The 14623-nt window shown below is 43.4% G+C and overlaps 1 protein-coding gene across 1 annotated transcript in view; it reads left to right on the top strand.

The window, feature by feature from the left end:
• The window catches only part of HSPA12A (heat shock protein family A (Hsp70) member 12A), a 58820-nt gene that overhangs the window by 8619 nt on the left and 35578 nt on the right, over positions 1 to 14623 (top strand). The window contains exons 2-4 of the mRNA XM_077349878.1: positions 6309 to 6394; positions 8103 to 8230; positions 14041 to 14227. Of these exons, the coding sequence (XP_077205993.1) occupies positions 6309 to 6394; positions 8103 to 8230; positions 14041 to 14227 (401 nt within the window). The remainder of the gene's footprint in view (positions 1 to 6308; positions 6395 to 8102; positions 8231 to 14040; positions 14228 to 14623) is intronic.

Raw genomic sequence — 14623 nt, 5'->3', positions numbered from 1 at the left:
CCGCTTTAGCGTCCGATTTGCTGGTGGCCCGGAGGGGCTGGGAGGGGAAGCCGCGGCCGCCGGCATGGCGGCAGCGCAAACGTGCATGCGCTGACTGCCGCGCACATGCATTTGCACCCCTGCCGTACGCGCATGTGCGGCAGTCACGCATGCACATTTGCGTTGGGGCTGCCGCGCGCGGGATCCCGGACTGCCCTCTCCCCCCACTCCGGAGCAGCGGTCCGCAGCGGCCGAAAGCTTGCGGACCGCTGCCCTATAACATTTGTTTTATTTTCTTCCTCCCTCCCCTGTTTTACAAGACAGCATGCTTGAAAGGTACATTGATTAGGGCAAAATCTTTACACCGCTCCAGCGGAGCGGTATAAATAAAAGGCTAAGGACTAAAGGGGAGGAGAGGGGGCAGGCGCTGTCCGTGATAAAAACTCCTGAATCGCCTCTCCAAGTGGCACTCCAGGGCCAAGTGGTCTATGGGGAGCTGTGCACAGTAGCTCCCCATTGGCTACTTGGCCCGTTTTCAGCTGAGCACTCCGGCGAGTCGGCTGTCCGCCCAGTCAACCATCCTGGCCTCTGCGCTCTCCCAACGGTGAGTCCTCGCCGCCGGGAAAGGAGCAGGACATGGCGGCCCTGCTCCTTTCCCGCTGCCCACCAAGGGACTTTGGCCGGGGAGAGGGGTGGCGCCACAGGCCTGCGCCCTGGGAAAGAAGCAGGGCTGCTGTGTCGAAATATTGGCGGCCCTGCTGCTTTCCCTCCACCCAGCGAGGGCCCTTGCCTGGGGAGGGACCTGTCCGCTATCCAGCAGGGCCGCAGAGGCAGCCATGGCCTGACCGGACATGCCTGACTTACCGCTGCCGACCGAGGGACCTTCCCTGCCAACGGCCCTGCCCCTAAAAGGCCAGGGCTGCTGCCTCCATGCACCTCCCATCCTCTCTGGCTGCCGCCGCCATGGCCTCCTCACCCGCACTGGCGGCTGCCTGTGCGGTCGCTGCTGCCCGCACCCTTCTCACACCGACCCCACCCGTCATTTTGGGGATTCTCCCACCCTTCTCCTCGGCCCGGAATATGCCCATTTTTATAAACGGTCCTTTCTCTTAGTAATTAAATAAAAGATTATATGGATTGAAGATGCTCTGCCTTTCCTTTAGGTCTACCCCATCCTCTCCTATCTGGATACAGTTCTACTGAGAAAAATGAGAGGCAAGCCTCCAGAGTCATTGTAATGATTCTCAAGGCTCAGCCCATTTTGTAATTTAATGTGCCCTGTGTCTTTTCCCCTCCCTTTCCGTTTACTAGCTTCCAAAGTACTTTACTCAGATCAGCATATTTTATCCCCAATCAGTGCATGGCCCATGGACTCTTCTGCTTTTCTCTCTTAAGATCTTCCCTACATTGCTCATAGCTTATTTGTCTCTACAAAACATGAGTTTCTGGGATGTCAGCTATATACATAAGTCTTTATGGTAACTTCATATCACCACAATCTGCTACTCGTTGCTTGTGGGGAAAATATGCATATGTCCATGTATACTAGTTACTTCCTTGCCATGCAGTGGTGACTAAACCGCTGCTATCTTCTGTTTTTCCTTCCTCTGCTTTATCTTGAAGCTCATTTGTCAAAAAGATTCATAAAGTGATCAGTAGCTCCTTCAGTAGTGATTAGTCCCCCTTTTCCCATAGTGTTAGTGAAAGCTTCACTCTTTTTCTGCTTAGCCAAGTTCTTCTCATCATCCTGAATCTGTGCCTCCTTTTGCCATTATTTGCAAGCACATTTCCCAAGAACATTAATATAACTCATGCTGTAACTCATGAGCAGATGTTCACAAATCTACTTCTACATTTTGAGGAAAATTCCTCTTCCAGCCCAGTAGCAATCAGGACTTCCAGCAACAAACAGATGCTTTCCTGGAAGCTCTATTTGTGTTGTGGGTTTCAGATGGTCAACAGCAAGAAAGTCTTTTTCTGAGCAGCAGGAGAGACCAAATCTCCCCCCTCCCTGCTGCCCTGTTGGAAATAACTGAAGCCTTCTGCTCTCTTTAAATCTGCCTGGCGGATTCCACAGGACTAGAAGAAGAGGTCTGCCCTTTTTGCGGTGCAGTGAGAGAACAGGAGGGCTCTCCTACTCTTCCTTTATTTTGTCCATACCTCTCTGTAAGTGAAAGAAAGATCTGCCTTTTCTCTTAACTCTACACAGGCAAGAGGAGAATAGTGGTGATGAATACAATAATATTGGGCTTGAATCAAGCCACTGTTGGTGAACACCTGTCAACTGGCCATGCAAGAATTTGTGAGAGCTGCAACTCTTCTTTAACCCAAAAGGTTTATTTCTTTTAAAATTTAAGAATGGTGTATTCCTGAAAATGATTACTGGGCATCTTTCTGGCATTTCTAGAGATGTATTGAATGCATACATGTAGGTCAGAGGAATGAAGGAAAACCAGCTAAATTCAGTAAATCGATAATACACATGCATCTTGACAATGTCTCAGTACTGTGTAACAGATAGTTTATTCATTGGTTAGAGGAGTTGAAAGAAAAATAGCAAGTGAAATCAGAAGCAGTGAACATCTACAAGGAAGCTATAAAATTTGTCAGAACTCATCATTACCAGAACAATCCATGATTCCTATATTTAGAACATGTTTCATGCGGGTCTCTTGTCAGACAGAAAGAATGTTTCTCTCATAGATAGCAGAGCTAATATGCCATTACAGAAGAAAAATTGAGTAGCATTAAGAGCATGATGCTATACTGCAGGATCTTATATCACAGCTAAATTTGGACAAGAATGTTTCCGCAGTGCTGTTGTGGTCCAGAAGACAGTATGGATCTTAAATCTATTATATGAATCTTGACAATTCAGGTTTATTAGTCTCCATTCCCATGAATAATACAGAGCCCATTTTGCAAACCAAGTCACTGGAGGGCCAATATAATAAAGGCTAGAAAGCTTTACAGTTGAAGAATGCTATATAAATATGTAGTAGTAATAGAGATCTATCTTACCATGATGGATGCTAGATAAGAACCACCAAGTGAACTTCGTTTCCTGTTTTACTGTAGTATGGATTAGGAAATAAAAATAGAGAAGGGAGAGAAACATCAGTTATGGAATGTTATTTCTTAAATCTAGCTGTTCCTTCGTGGCACTGCTGTGAGCTTTAAACTGTACCCCTACAGTTTTGATTATAGGATATGTCGGTGCTGTAATGTGGTGTCCATGGAAACCTAAGTGAAGGTGCGATATTAGCTAGATTGAGCTAAACTGGAATACATTCTCTTGAATTGTCTCTAGCAATCCCAAACCAGTTTCTTCTTTCACAGATGATGTCCTGGAAAGTAGTAATGGGCATACGAAAGCCATTTTTTAAAAGCTGAAATTGGTAATTTGTGAAAAGGTTATTATAATTAGAATGACATTCTAACTAAATCCAGACATTTTACCACATTTAACCTTTTATATCTTCTTAAACGGTGATAGCCAAGCATGGAGAAGAACATGAGCCCTAAAACCAGTGTAGCCATTACACTGTTGAACTGGTATTGAACAAGATTGCTGAAAGGCTTTCATGTCAACAGTAAAGAGTTAATCTGAAAGCTCACAATTCCGGTTGATAACCAGTTTGTTACTCTCTCTGAGCTGGGGAAGAGTGATAGACTTTTCACTGATGCCGTTGATATTTTGGATTTCGATTTGCTGTGGAGCAACCACAAGCAGTATGTATATATTGGACTTTTTTTTTAATTGACATTTTATCACCAGAAAATTCTGAATTTGTGCTCATAAGCCTTTAAACAATTTAGCAATTTATGGACATTATTAAGAACGTTCTATTTGTTTCTTTATAAGTCTTGAGAGGAGGCAGAGGTGTGCAAATGAAATTATCTGTTTCCTAGTAATTGTATTAAAGTACTGAACATAGCAAATTCTCACAGGATATAAGAGACAGTAATTTAGTGTAAGGTTTGTTATGCTGAATTTAGTATCTGAGTTGGGTTTCAATAAATTTGGGAGACATTTCAGTTAATGTAAATCTGTATGGTTACCAGCTAGTTGGAATTTAGATCAACTGGAAAATCTGTTGAAAGGATTGGTTATATATATTTATACACACAGTCCCACACATACAAAACTTCACTGTTCAAAAGTATCAAGGAGCCTTTGAGGCCCACCTCCCCTGAGTAAGAACTTGGGGAATCAAGAACTCCTCAGTCCCCAACGTCAGCGAACGGGACTCCAGTTCTGCATGACAGACAACCATACTAGAAGAGAAGAAGCTGTTCCCAGTGTCTTGCTGTCAGGACATCAGTCACTATTTGGGCTCAGGGCTTTTGCGACTGTCATGGCTGATTCAGTTCACCTTGTCCCTAAAAGCAATAAAACCTTTGCACACATTTCACATACTCTGCTTGAGAGAATCATAGTCTAACGGATATAAGCACCCCAAACCCTCCTTTTGCCTTCCACATGTGTTTGCTTAGAAACACTTAACCACATGTCCAAAGTTGGAACAAAGCAGATTTTTCAGCTCACTTTGGCAATGGCAAATTGAAAAAAATGTAAAATCGGGTTTGGCATTTCATAAGGAAATGCATTAAGAAAGAAACCTGCAGAAGATAAAAGATGTCCATATGCATGCACATCTGCATTTACACTATCACTTGGGCACATCTTTTCTTGGCATTGTATTGAGGAAGGGATATGGGTGTTCCCTGTATGTACCCAGTTGAGATTTGCAGTGGCAAGACTCAAGGGCTTGAATCTGTGCTGCCATTTGTCTTGAACTTTGTGACTTATTGGCATATACTATCTGCCTTTTAAGGCTGGTCAAATGGAATCTATTCCAGTTGGGATATATATCATAAGACAAATATTTTATCACCAAGTTTATATGTCATTTCTAAATTATAACTGACTTTAGTAGCAACTTCATTTCCTTATTGCAACCAAATATGGTTGTACAATGATCCTTTATTTGTAACCTGTTTTCTTCCCAGTGGAATATTTACATGACAAGCAGAGCAATCTTGCCACGGCAGCTGGTCACTGAGTACAGCAGTACTAGTCTTTTTCCAGCAGACAAATTTGGTGGATTCTGCAGGATCTGCAAGTTAGGCTGTTCCACCAGCCTATGGTTGAAGCTTCTAAAGACCGCCCATGAGTTGGCCTCCCTACAGAAGGTTCTGAGGGCATCAGACTCTAACCTGCTGATGATTCCAGACCCTAAAGAGGTGCACCTGGCATTGACTAGAGCCATGGCCTTTTCAACCCTGGCTTCTGCCTGGTGGAATGAGCTGCTGGCAGAAACACGGCCCTTATGGAGCTCTCGATGTTCCATAGGGTCTGCAAAACAGCACTCTTCTACCAGGCATTTATTATAATATTATTTGGTTGAGGTCAGGCAGCAACTTAACTATTCATCTGGGCCCCCTGACTACCTCCACTTTGGGGGAGGGGTTATCATCGAATGGGCACCCCCTCATTGGGGGAGGGGTTATCATCGAATGGGCACCTCTGATACCTCTTCCGACCTGTTTCCTGTTGGTATGTCCTACCTAGAATGAAGTGGAATAGTAAGAGCAAGTGATATCAATTTTTAGGCAAATGTTAGAATTTTATTCAGATTTCTTAGTAAATTATATGTAACTTGTACTCTATTGTTGTTCCCTATCCAAAGACCATTTGGAGAAGTGTGAGCTAGAAATCTCAAAAATAAATGAATAAAATAAACAAAGAATAACATCTGCATGCCTACTCAGTGTTACCATCAAAGCACCCCCATCCTGTCGGAGAGGAGGCAATGAGCTCTGATTGCTTTTAATGTAAATTCAACTATTTTAAATGGTTTAAATGTTTTAATTATTGTTTTATGATATGATATATGAATATATGATATGCTGTAAACTGCCCTGAGCCCTTGGGGAAGGGCATCTTTCTCTCCTGTGGAGGCCCCAAGGGGCTTATGTCATTTTCTATGTTTTATGCTCACAACCCTTTTTATTCTCACAACTTTATGCCTTCCAGTGGGACGTTCTCAGGCTGAAAAAGCTCAGGGAGCTAATGACTTCTGGCCATGCCTCCAAACCACCCACAACTATGCTGTTGCCTATGTCTTGGTTGCACCTACAGCTGTCTGCCATGAGCCTTTGCCAGCGCCTAAGAGTGCCGGAGTGACACAGAAGGCCTGCCGGATTGTAACTGGCCCTTACGCTGGCATATGTCAAACATATGCCGATTCAAAGGTCACTTGGCTCCATGAGTGCTTTCAGCCTTCCCAAGGATTATGCTGTTAAATACTTCCATTTTCTTTCAGATGGAGCTCCAACATCTGCCTATGCTTCTCCAGCCAGAAGTCTGGGAGACCCTGGAATAACACCATTGTCTCCATCACATATTGTGGTAAGTAAGTACATCCTACATGTGACTGGTATTATTTTCTCCCTGCCTATGGTGAAGAGTGAATTCTATACATGTTCAGATGACTTCCATGACTGTTTTATTTGGTTTGCTGTGTCTTTTGCTGAAGGACCATCTCTCCTGGTATGAGTGGCAACTTGGATCCTCTCAGGGCTCTCTCTTGGAAATGCTATTCTTGTTCTTGGTTGGGGAAGCTGTTCTTTAGAATAGTCTCCTAGAGTAGCGATCCCCAACCTGTGGTCCGTGGACCACATGTGGTCCATCGACTAATTGGAGGTGGGCCGCGAAGGACGCCTTCTCCCCCCCCCCAGCCCTTTACTTCATCCCCCCCGGCCCTTTACAACACACATTGGGTGTCATTGTCTCCCATCACTCCCAAATGGGACTATCTCGTTGCAGAGAAACAAGCTCAAGGTTCCCATTGATTTGTCATTGTCATGAGTTAAAATGTCCATGAAAATAAAATGTTCCCTATGTTCATTGTTGTGGCATGTCTGTGTCTTATTTTGAAGGGATGTTTAAACATTACCATAACGATCAGAGAGCGTTAGGGCAGTGATTAAGAGTAGAGGAGTGAACTACCCCCCCCCACCGGGCCTCAGTAAAATTGTCAAGCGTTGAGTGGTCCCTGGTGATAAAAAGGTTGGGGACCACTGTCCTAGAGGAATGCAGAAGGATTCCCAGTTTGGCACCATTTCAGACGCACTATAAATATTGTTAAAGGATAATATTCAATAACTGAATTGAAGCAGTGTGGAGTGCATGCAGTGGTGATTAACCAAGGGTAAAAATCCTGCTTTGGGTGAAGGGGTATAATTTAGTTTATCTGACTATATGGTGACATTTAAAATAGGCACTTCAACTGATTAAAAAAATGTTGATTTAAAAATTCTGTCTTATATAGAAGCTAAAGTTCACTATGTAATATAGTGGCAGACTCGAGGGATTAGAACTAGATTGGATTCCCCACTTTTCCACATGATGTGTGCTGGGTGACCTTGGGCCAGTCATAGTTCTTTCAGAATTCTCTCAGCCCCATGTACCTCACTAGATGACTATTGTGGGGAGAGGAAGGTAAAGGCAATTATAAACTGCTTTGAGACTCCTTAAGGCAGAGAAAAGTGGTATATTATACCCAGATCTTCTTCTTATACTACTGTTGCCTAATTTCACAGAGCTCAAGCTCATGCTAAGGAAACTAGGGTTACATGCTGATCACCTGTTGTAATTCAGTTGGTATTGGATACAAAGACATTTCAAAAACTGCCCACTTTTTCTGGAATATTAGTCCTTGCACAATGCAGATCACAGGAGTTACAAGACAAGAATATGGGTGGTGTTCTCACTCATCTGATTAGCAACAAAATTGTGAAGATTGAATATCAGTTTGAATTAAATGCCACTGTTTTCCCATCCCTATTAACATGCAAGTTCTGGTGACATTCAGGAATTGTGTGAAACAATTGTGTTCAAGGGAATGTAATTATACGTTAACAATTGTGATAACTGAATTAATTGATTTTGGGGGTGTAATTATAACAGCACTGAACTTCTTTCTGTCTAACAGGAATTGCTGATTTCATTATGCTGGTGCTGACTAATAGTGAAGTACTTTAATGTAAAATTATCAGTAAATGCTACATTTTCTGTATGACATCACATAAATGTTTTACTTCTATTATTTTAACAGAAGGACTCAGATGCAAATGATGCAGAGGAACAATCGTTTCTTGTTGTTGTGGCTATTGATTTTGGGACAACTTCCAGTGGCTACGCTTACAGCTTCACCAAAGAACCAGAATGCATTCATGTCATGAGGTACAGACCAGCAATGCAGCCTTATGTGCATGGTGATTGGGGTGTCTTTAGCATCACCATTTGTAGCACTGCAGTAATTTTCAGTCAGTTAGTCAGTGTTCAGTCAGTCAGTCAGTGTACAAAATTAATCAAGTTGTGAGCAGTGGTTACTGGAGACAGTGCAATATCATTGACTAGATCTGTGTGCAACTTAGCATGCCTTGAGGTGAGTGACAAAGAGAAGATTTTATTTATCTATTGAAACATATATATCTCACCTTTCCTTGTGGTTCAAGGCAGTTTACAGTAATGATTAAGAACATTTTCAGTTAATACCAAAAATAAAATAGCAAACTTCAAATCTCCCCCACCCCAAAATAAAAGATGTGTGACATTCTGACCCCAGCCATGCTTTTTGAGGATCTCTGAGGAGGCCCCTTTCTCCTCTTAAGAGAGCCCATCCCACAGAGCTAGAGCCATGATAGGAAAAGTTTAGAACATAAGAAGTGTCCTGTTGTATTCAAAGCAGTAGTCCATCTTGTCCATCATCTTGTGACCATCCAGTGGCCATCCAGTTCCTCTGGAGAGACAATAATGGGGAATAGAAGCAGAGGCCTTCCCCTGACACTGCTATTCAGAGGTTTACTGCCTCTGAATGTGGAGGTTCCCTTCAGTCACAATGGCTAGTAGACAATGATAAACCTCAAGAGTCCTTGGTGAGGTATTTTGTCATCCAACTTGGGGGACCTGGAGAGCTGTTGCCTCTCAAAACCAGGCAAAGTAGACCAGTAACACACAGTCGGATGTTCATGTGACAAACATATGTCACAGTTCAGTTATGAAGTGCTCTGGAAGAAGAATTTGAATACTATCATTTACACCAAACAAACACTAAAACCAACCATTACGGAGGTCGAATGTCCTTTGCCAACCAGGGCAGCAGCCTCTCATGGCACCACCACCAAGAAGGCGCTGGGAGAAAGAGCCCTCGGAAAACCTCGTAGCCCCATTCTTAAAAGAGCTGCCTGGTCTTTTCCACACGGACACTGACAGCAGTGAAGGGGGGGGGGCTCGACTACCTATGGATTGGTGCCCCTCCCCAAAAACACATAAAATACAATCTAGCTATCCTGTAGGGCTAATCCTCATGGGGGGTGTGTGTGTGGGGGACACCCTGGTTTCTGCTGCGTGGGAGCATCCAGTCTGTTGATATTGTGGGAGCATCACAATAGCATTTGCTGGCAGGGGCAAATGGGAATTGTAGTCCATGAACATCTGGAGGGCCGCAGTTTGACTACCCCTGATAAAGCCATTCAGGGTTTATATCCAGAATCACTAAAGCAATGGCAAATAGTTTATAGGGTACACTTATGAACTTGGAGTTTCAGGGGAATTTTCATATGCTGTTCAATCAACTAATGGTTATGTATCCAGGAAGTTTAGGAATGTATTCTTGGATGTTTACACATCTATTCACTTTCCTTCCACTTCTGTAGAAAGGAAGTTTGAAGATAATATGTTAATGAGCCTAGGCTTGCTATTTGCACACCTGCTATGGTTAAGTTCTTGCCCTCCACCCTAGTCTCTTGTTCACTAGAAATTGAGGGCCACAGGCTTCCACAGTAGGGATGTGTGCCGCAGTGTCCAAAGCAGCCGTTCCAGGCTGATGTAGACAGCACCACATCGTGGGGGGAGGGGAGGCATGGGCACCAGTGCCTCAGTTGGTGCACACATGCAGGCACAGAGCTCTGCGCCAGTGTGTGTGTGCCAACTGGCACGTCAACGTCCGTGCCTCTCCACACACACATGGTGTGCCGCTGGCTGTGTCAGCCTGGAACAGCTGCTTTGGATGCCACCGCACACAACCCTACTCTACAATGATTCTCTGTGGATTTCCTTATCTCTTTGTGATCTTTACCAGAAAAATATAGGGAAATTTCTAAAATGTCACTGGGCAGTGATGTCACGTCCTCCCCAAACTCCACCTTCCTCAGTCACTGTGCTCAAAATCATATATACACAAGAACCAGGAGGAGGGTCAATAATCGTTATGCCAAATGAAACAAAGTCCACCCCCTCGCCAAAGACACCAATAGAGGGAGACAGATGAATCTCCCTAGGGAAAATTGTAGTGCCATGACTGAGCAAGCCCTTTCTGTGGTTGCCACCCATCTATCCTCTGAGGTGGAGGCAATCAAAGCAGGGCTATAAAATACAATCTGTGATGATTAGTAATTCAGAGGGTATTTTAAAGACAACAGATACATAATTCGAGTTGGTTTTTATGATAAATTACAACTCTTAAAGCACAAGAAATGTCATTTCTATCTGTACTATTCTTGCGAATGTTTACATTAACATAAACATATCAGTGCTGTATCCTTGTTCTATTTAAATTTCAAAAACATCTGCTTCCTTGCCCCCCTTTATATTGATCCTTACCAGATGCTCAGTTTTCTGACAATCCTGTTTTTAAAAAGTTTGCTTTTCAGTAGTACTACATCCCCAGAAATATCAACAGATCAGCGAACTGGCTTAAACAGACAAATGTTCCGCTTATTCTGTCCTGATAATAGGCAAACAAGAAATTGTGGGGCAGCCAAAATCACAGTGCTAGAGGGGATTTCTCGGGTCATGTAATCCAGTCCATTGCACAAGCCCAATTTGCCAGAACTAAACAGTTCCTGACAGATGCACATTCAGTCTCCTAAAAAACATCCAGAGAAGATTTGTACGACTTCTCTGAACATTTTGTCCATTGCTTGGCTATTCTACTGTAGCAGCAGTTGGGAATGTGGGGCCCTGGGCAACAGGTATCCTGCAGTAAAAAAGGGGCAAGTGCTGTTTCTAATTTAGGTTGAAAGTCTCCCTTCAGCTTCTCCACCAGGAGTCAGTCCTGCAGACAGTGGAAAGAGATGAAGAATCAGAGTCCTTACAGCTGTGGCTTCTCTCTTGTTCAGCAATTTAAGGGGAACTAGACATATGCCAAGACTACTTGGGAGGGAATAATTCCTGTCCTGGAAAAGGATTTAATAGCTTGTGTCAGCTGCTGAAAGACAACACAATTTGATAGCAGATGGGGGTTCAGTGCTCACATTACTGTGGGGTACAGATGATAAGCTTGGTCTCTGAGGTCAATGTAGTTAGATAAGGAGAAATGGAATTGAGAATAATTGGGAGGTGAATTGAAACATAGAAAGCTGAAAGAGTACCCAAAGGTCACCTAATCCAACCCCCTGCCTAGTGCAGGAAATTCACAGCTGCCTCCTGCCCATTCCCCCAGTGACCTCTGCTCTATGCCCAGAGGAAGGCAAAACAACTTCAGATCTATGAGGCAAGCTGGCCTGGAGAAAATTCTTTCCTGACCCCAAAGTGGCAATTGGCACTACCCTAGTAAGAAGGGGCCACAAGAGGTGAGCTCTGGCTCATCCCTTCCTACCCTCCCTCCCACTTTCTGCCTAAATTCATAGTGAGTGATATAATCAGCATTGCTGCCAGATGGCCATCTAGCCTCTCCTTAAGAACCTCCAAAGGAGAAGAGCCTGTTCCACTGAAGACCTACTCTAACCATCAGGAGGTTCTTCTTAATGTTTAGTAGAAAACTTTTTTGTTTTCATTTCATCTCTTTAATTCTGGTCTGACCTTTTGAGTCACCCAAAAAAAACTCCATTCCATTAGGATGCAAAATTCTTATAGACATTAGAAAGGAATAGGAGATTAATTTATATTGTACTTTTAAAAATATGTTCTAGGACAGTCAATACTAGGCTGGGATGGTATAAGGGGTAAGTGCAGAGAGGACACACAAATAATATTTATTTATTTATTTATTTTATTTAAATAAAATATTTATTTATTTATTCTGTCCCTCCACTCCCGTTGACCAATTTGTGGGAGGCTAACAAATTACAAAGTAAAGTCACATTAAACCCCTCACACATAAAACAATACAAGTCAGCGGGCAGCTAGCCCTCCCCCCCAGTTCACACAGACATATAACAGCTCATGGGGGGAGGTTAAAGGGAGCCATGCAGATCTTAACCCTTTTGGGGGGGGCTGGATCTTAACAGTCTTGGCCACAACTTGCCAGTCCTTACCAGCCCCCCCCCCACTCCTGGGCAAAGAAGGAAAAAAATGAAGACTATGAAATTCCACCCCAAAATCCTGTTCAGCTGCCATGAGTACTTCATAACATTTAACGGGACATTCAGTGTATGCTTCCAAGGCTATCCTGGAAGCCTCAAGGACTAGAAACTTCTTTTGACAACGAACACTGAGCTTCTTTAGATGTTTATACTTTGCTGTGTCCCAGTCGCAAGGGTCTGGAACATCCTATTTGTTGTGTCCAAATCTTAGCCACACTATCAGTGAGACATTGTGTTGCTGGGAGATCTGCGGTTCACAGGCATTCATTCCAAAAAGAGGACTAATGTGATTTCTGTTTAGGAGAGAATAGACGGCTGTCACAGTTATTCAACTCTTAAGTGCACTTTCTGTTAGCATAACAGTCCATGAATGAGTCAAAATTACAGTAATTAAGGAACCCCAATCAAAACAATACCTTTCTTCTTTCCCTGATTGTGCAGCTGGTGCGTAGGATTTAACAAGCGATAGCTTCTGTTCGGTCTGAATAATCCCATGTAGAAGTGGTGACATGGTTACTAGTTTGTTTCCATGAGTACCAAAGAGTCACATGCCTAATTCTAAGTCTAATTAAAGGTTCCCCAAAACCTTCCATGATCCCCAGTAAGCTAATGCCACGAGTCAGGGAAAGGCTGCAGAAAAAATGATTAAAGGTGCAATATCTTTGGTGAAATGGGGCAAAATTGCAACTACTTCAATCTTTTGACAATCTTTCCAAATTCTCCCGCAGTCCCCCTATGCCCCATATCACTTTCTCCAAAAGGCTTGGTCAGAACAGCACTATCAGGGTTGTGTCTAGCCTAAGGTCACCCGGCTGGCTGCATGTGGAAGAGCAGGAAATCAAACCCTGCTATCCAGATTAGAAGCTGCCGCTCTTAACCACCAAACTGGCTCTCAGTGATACTGTTTTGCAGCTACAGCAGGAAGAACGAAGTCCTTCCGATACAGAAGCCGTTCTGTGCATGCTGCTTGGCTTCAAGTTCCTTGCCACCATTTCTAAAGTTTATTCACTATGAATGAAACACTTATAGCACTACTACCTCCTGCACTCATGTGCACTCAGATTCATCTCCTCAGTCAGAGAAACCTTGTTTTACATATGAACATCATTGCTTTGCAAAAGTCAGGTGACCAGATTTTAACATTGGTAAAGCGGGACACCATTGACCAGGGGGGTTCTTGATTAAAAATGTGTTCTATATGGAGCAAGAAACGTTTTCATAGAATGCAAAAAATAGTATTGTAATATATATATGTATATGTATAGGTATAGGTAAAGGTAAAGGTAAAGGGATCCCCTGTGCAAGCACCGAGTCGTGTCTGACCCTTGGGGTGACGCCCTCTAGCGTTTTCATGGCAGACTCAATACAGGGTGGTTTGCCAGTGCCTTCCCCAGTCATTACCGTTTACCCCCCAGCAAGCTGGGTACTCATTTTACCGACCTCGGAAGGATGGAAGGCTGAGTCAACCTAGATGTCCCTCCAAAAGTGGGACAATCTGGTCACCTTATGCAAAAGAGATGCCACAGTTCAGGGACAGTCCTGAGTTCTGAATCGTGGATTTGATCCCAGGCCCTCTAGGTCCAGATCTTCTGTTCACTTAACTACATGGGCAGAACATGTACATCTGTTAACATATGCCAAGGTCTGAGTTTCACTGATTCAGAATGACTTCCTTTGTATTTTTAGGCGATGGGAAGGAGGAGACCCTGGGGTGTCCAATCAGAAGACACCAACAACTATCCTCTTAACACCAGAAAGAAAGTTTCACAGTTTTGGTTATGCAGCCAGAGACTTCTACCATGACTTAGACCCTAATGAATCAAAGCACTGGTTATATTTTGAGAAGTTTAAGATGAAGCTGCACACAACTGGAGTAAGTCATGGATGACACTACATGTCTTCTTAAATATTTTAGCATCATAATGGTACTACAAGGTTTTTTTGCTAGCACTACAGTAAACTTAGGTTCAAAGTAAATGTGACATCAAGAAAGCTGTGAATTGCTTTTTAAAGAACAAGCAACAGTCATCCCACCTTCCTGTTTTCTACTGGCTGATTTAGATTTAGGCTGTGGAAGCCCAACTGTTTTCCCTTAGAGCTGTTTTCCTATACCTTAATTCCCCCACAATCCCCTGTTTGTCATGCCTTCATGCTTCTCCTCCCCCATGCTGTGGTCCCAAAAGTCATGGGACAGTTCTCTTTGTGGATCTCCCAAGCCCAAGTAGTGCAGGCAATCAGATCTTACAGTCATTTCAGTGGATCTGCAGTA

Source organism: Paroedura picta, chromosome 8, assembly GCF_049243985.1.
Source record: "Paroedura picta isolate Pp20150507F chromosome 8, Ppicta_v3.0, whole genome shotgun sequence".
Lineage (NCBI taxonomy): Eukaryota > Metazoa > Chordata > Lepidosauria > Squamata > Gekkonidae > Paroedura > Paroedura picta.
The sequence above is the reverse complement of the archived record's forward strand: the minus strand, read 5'-3'. Positions and strand labels throughout refer to the sequence as shown.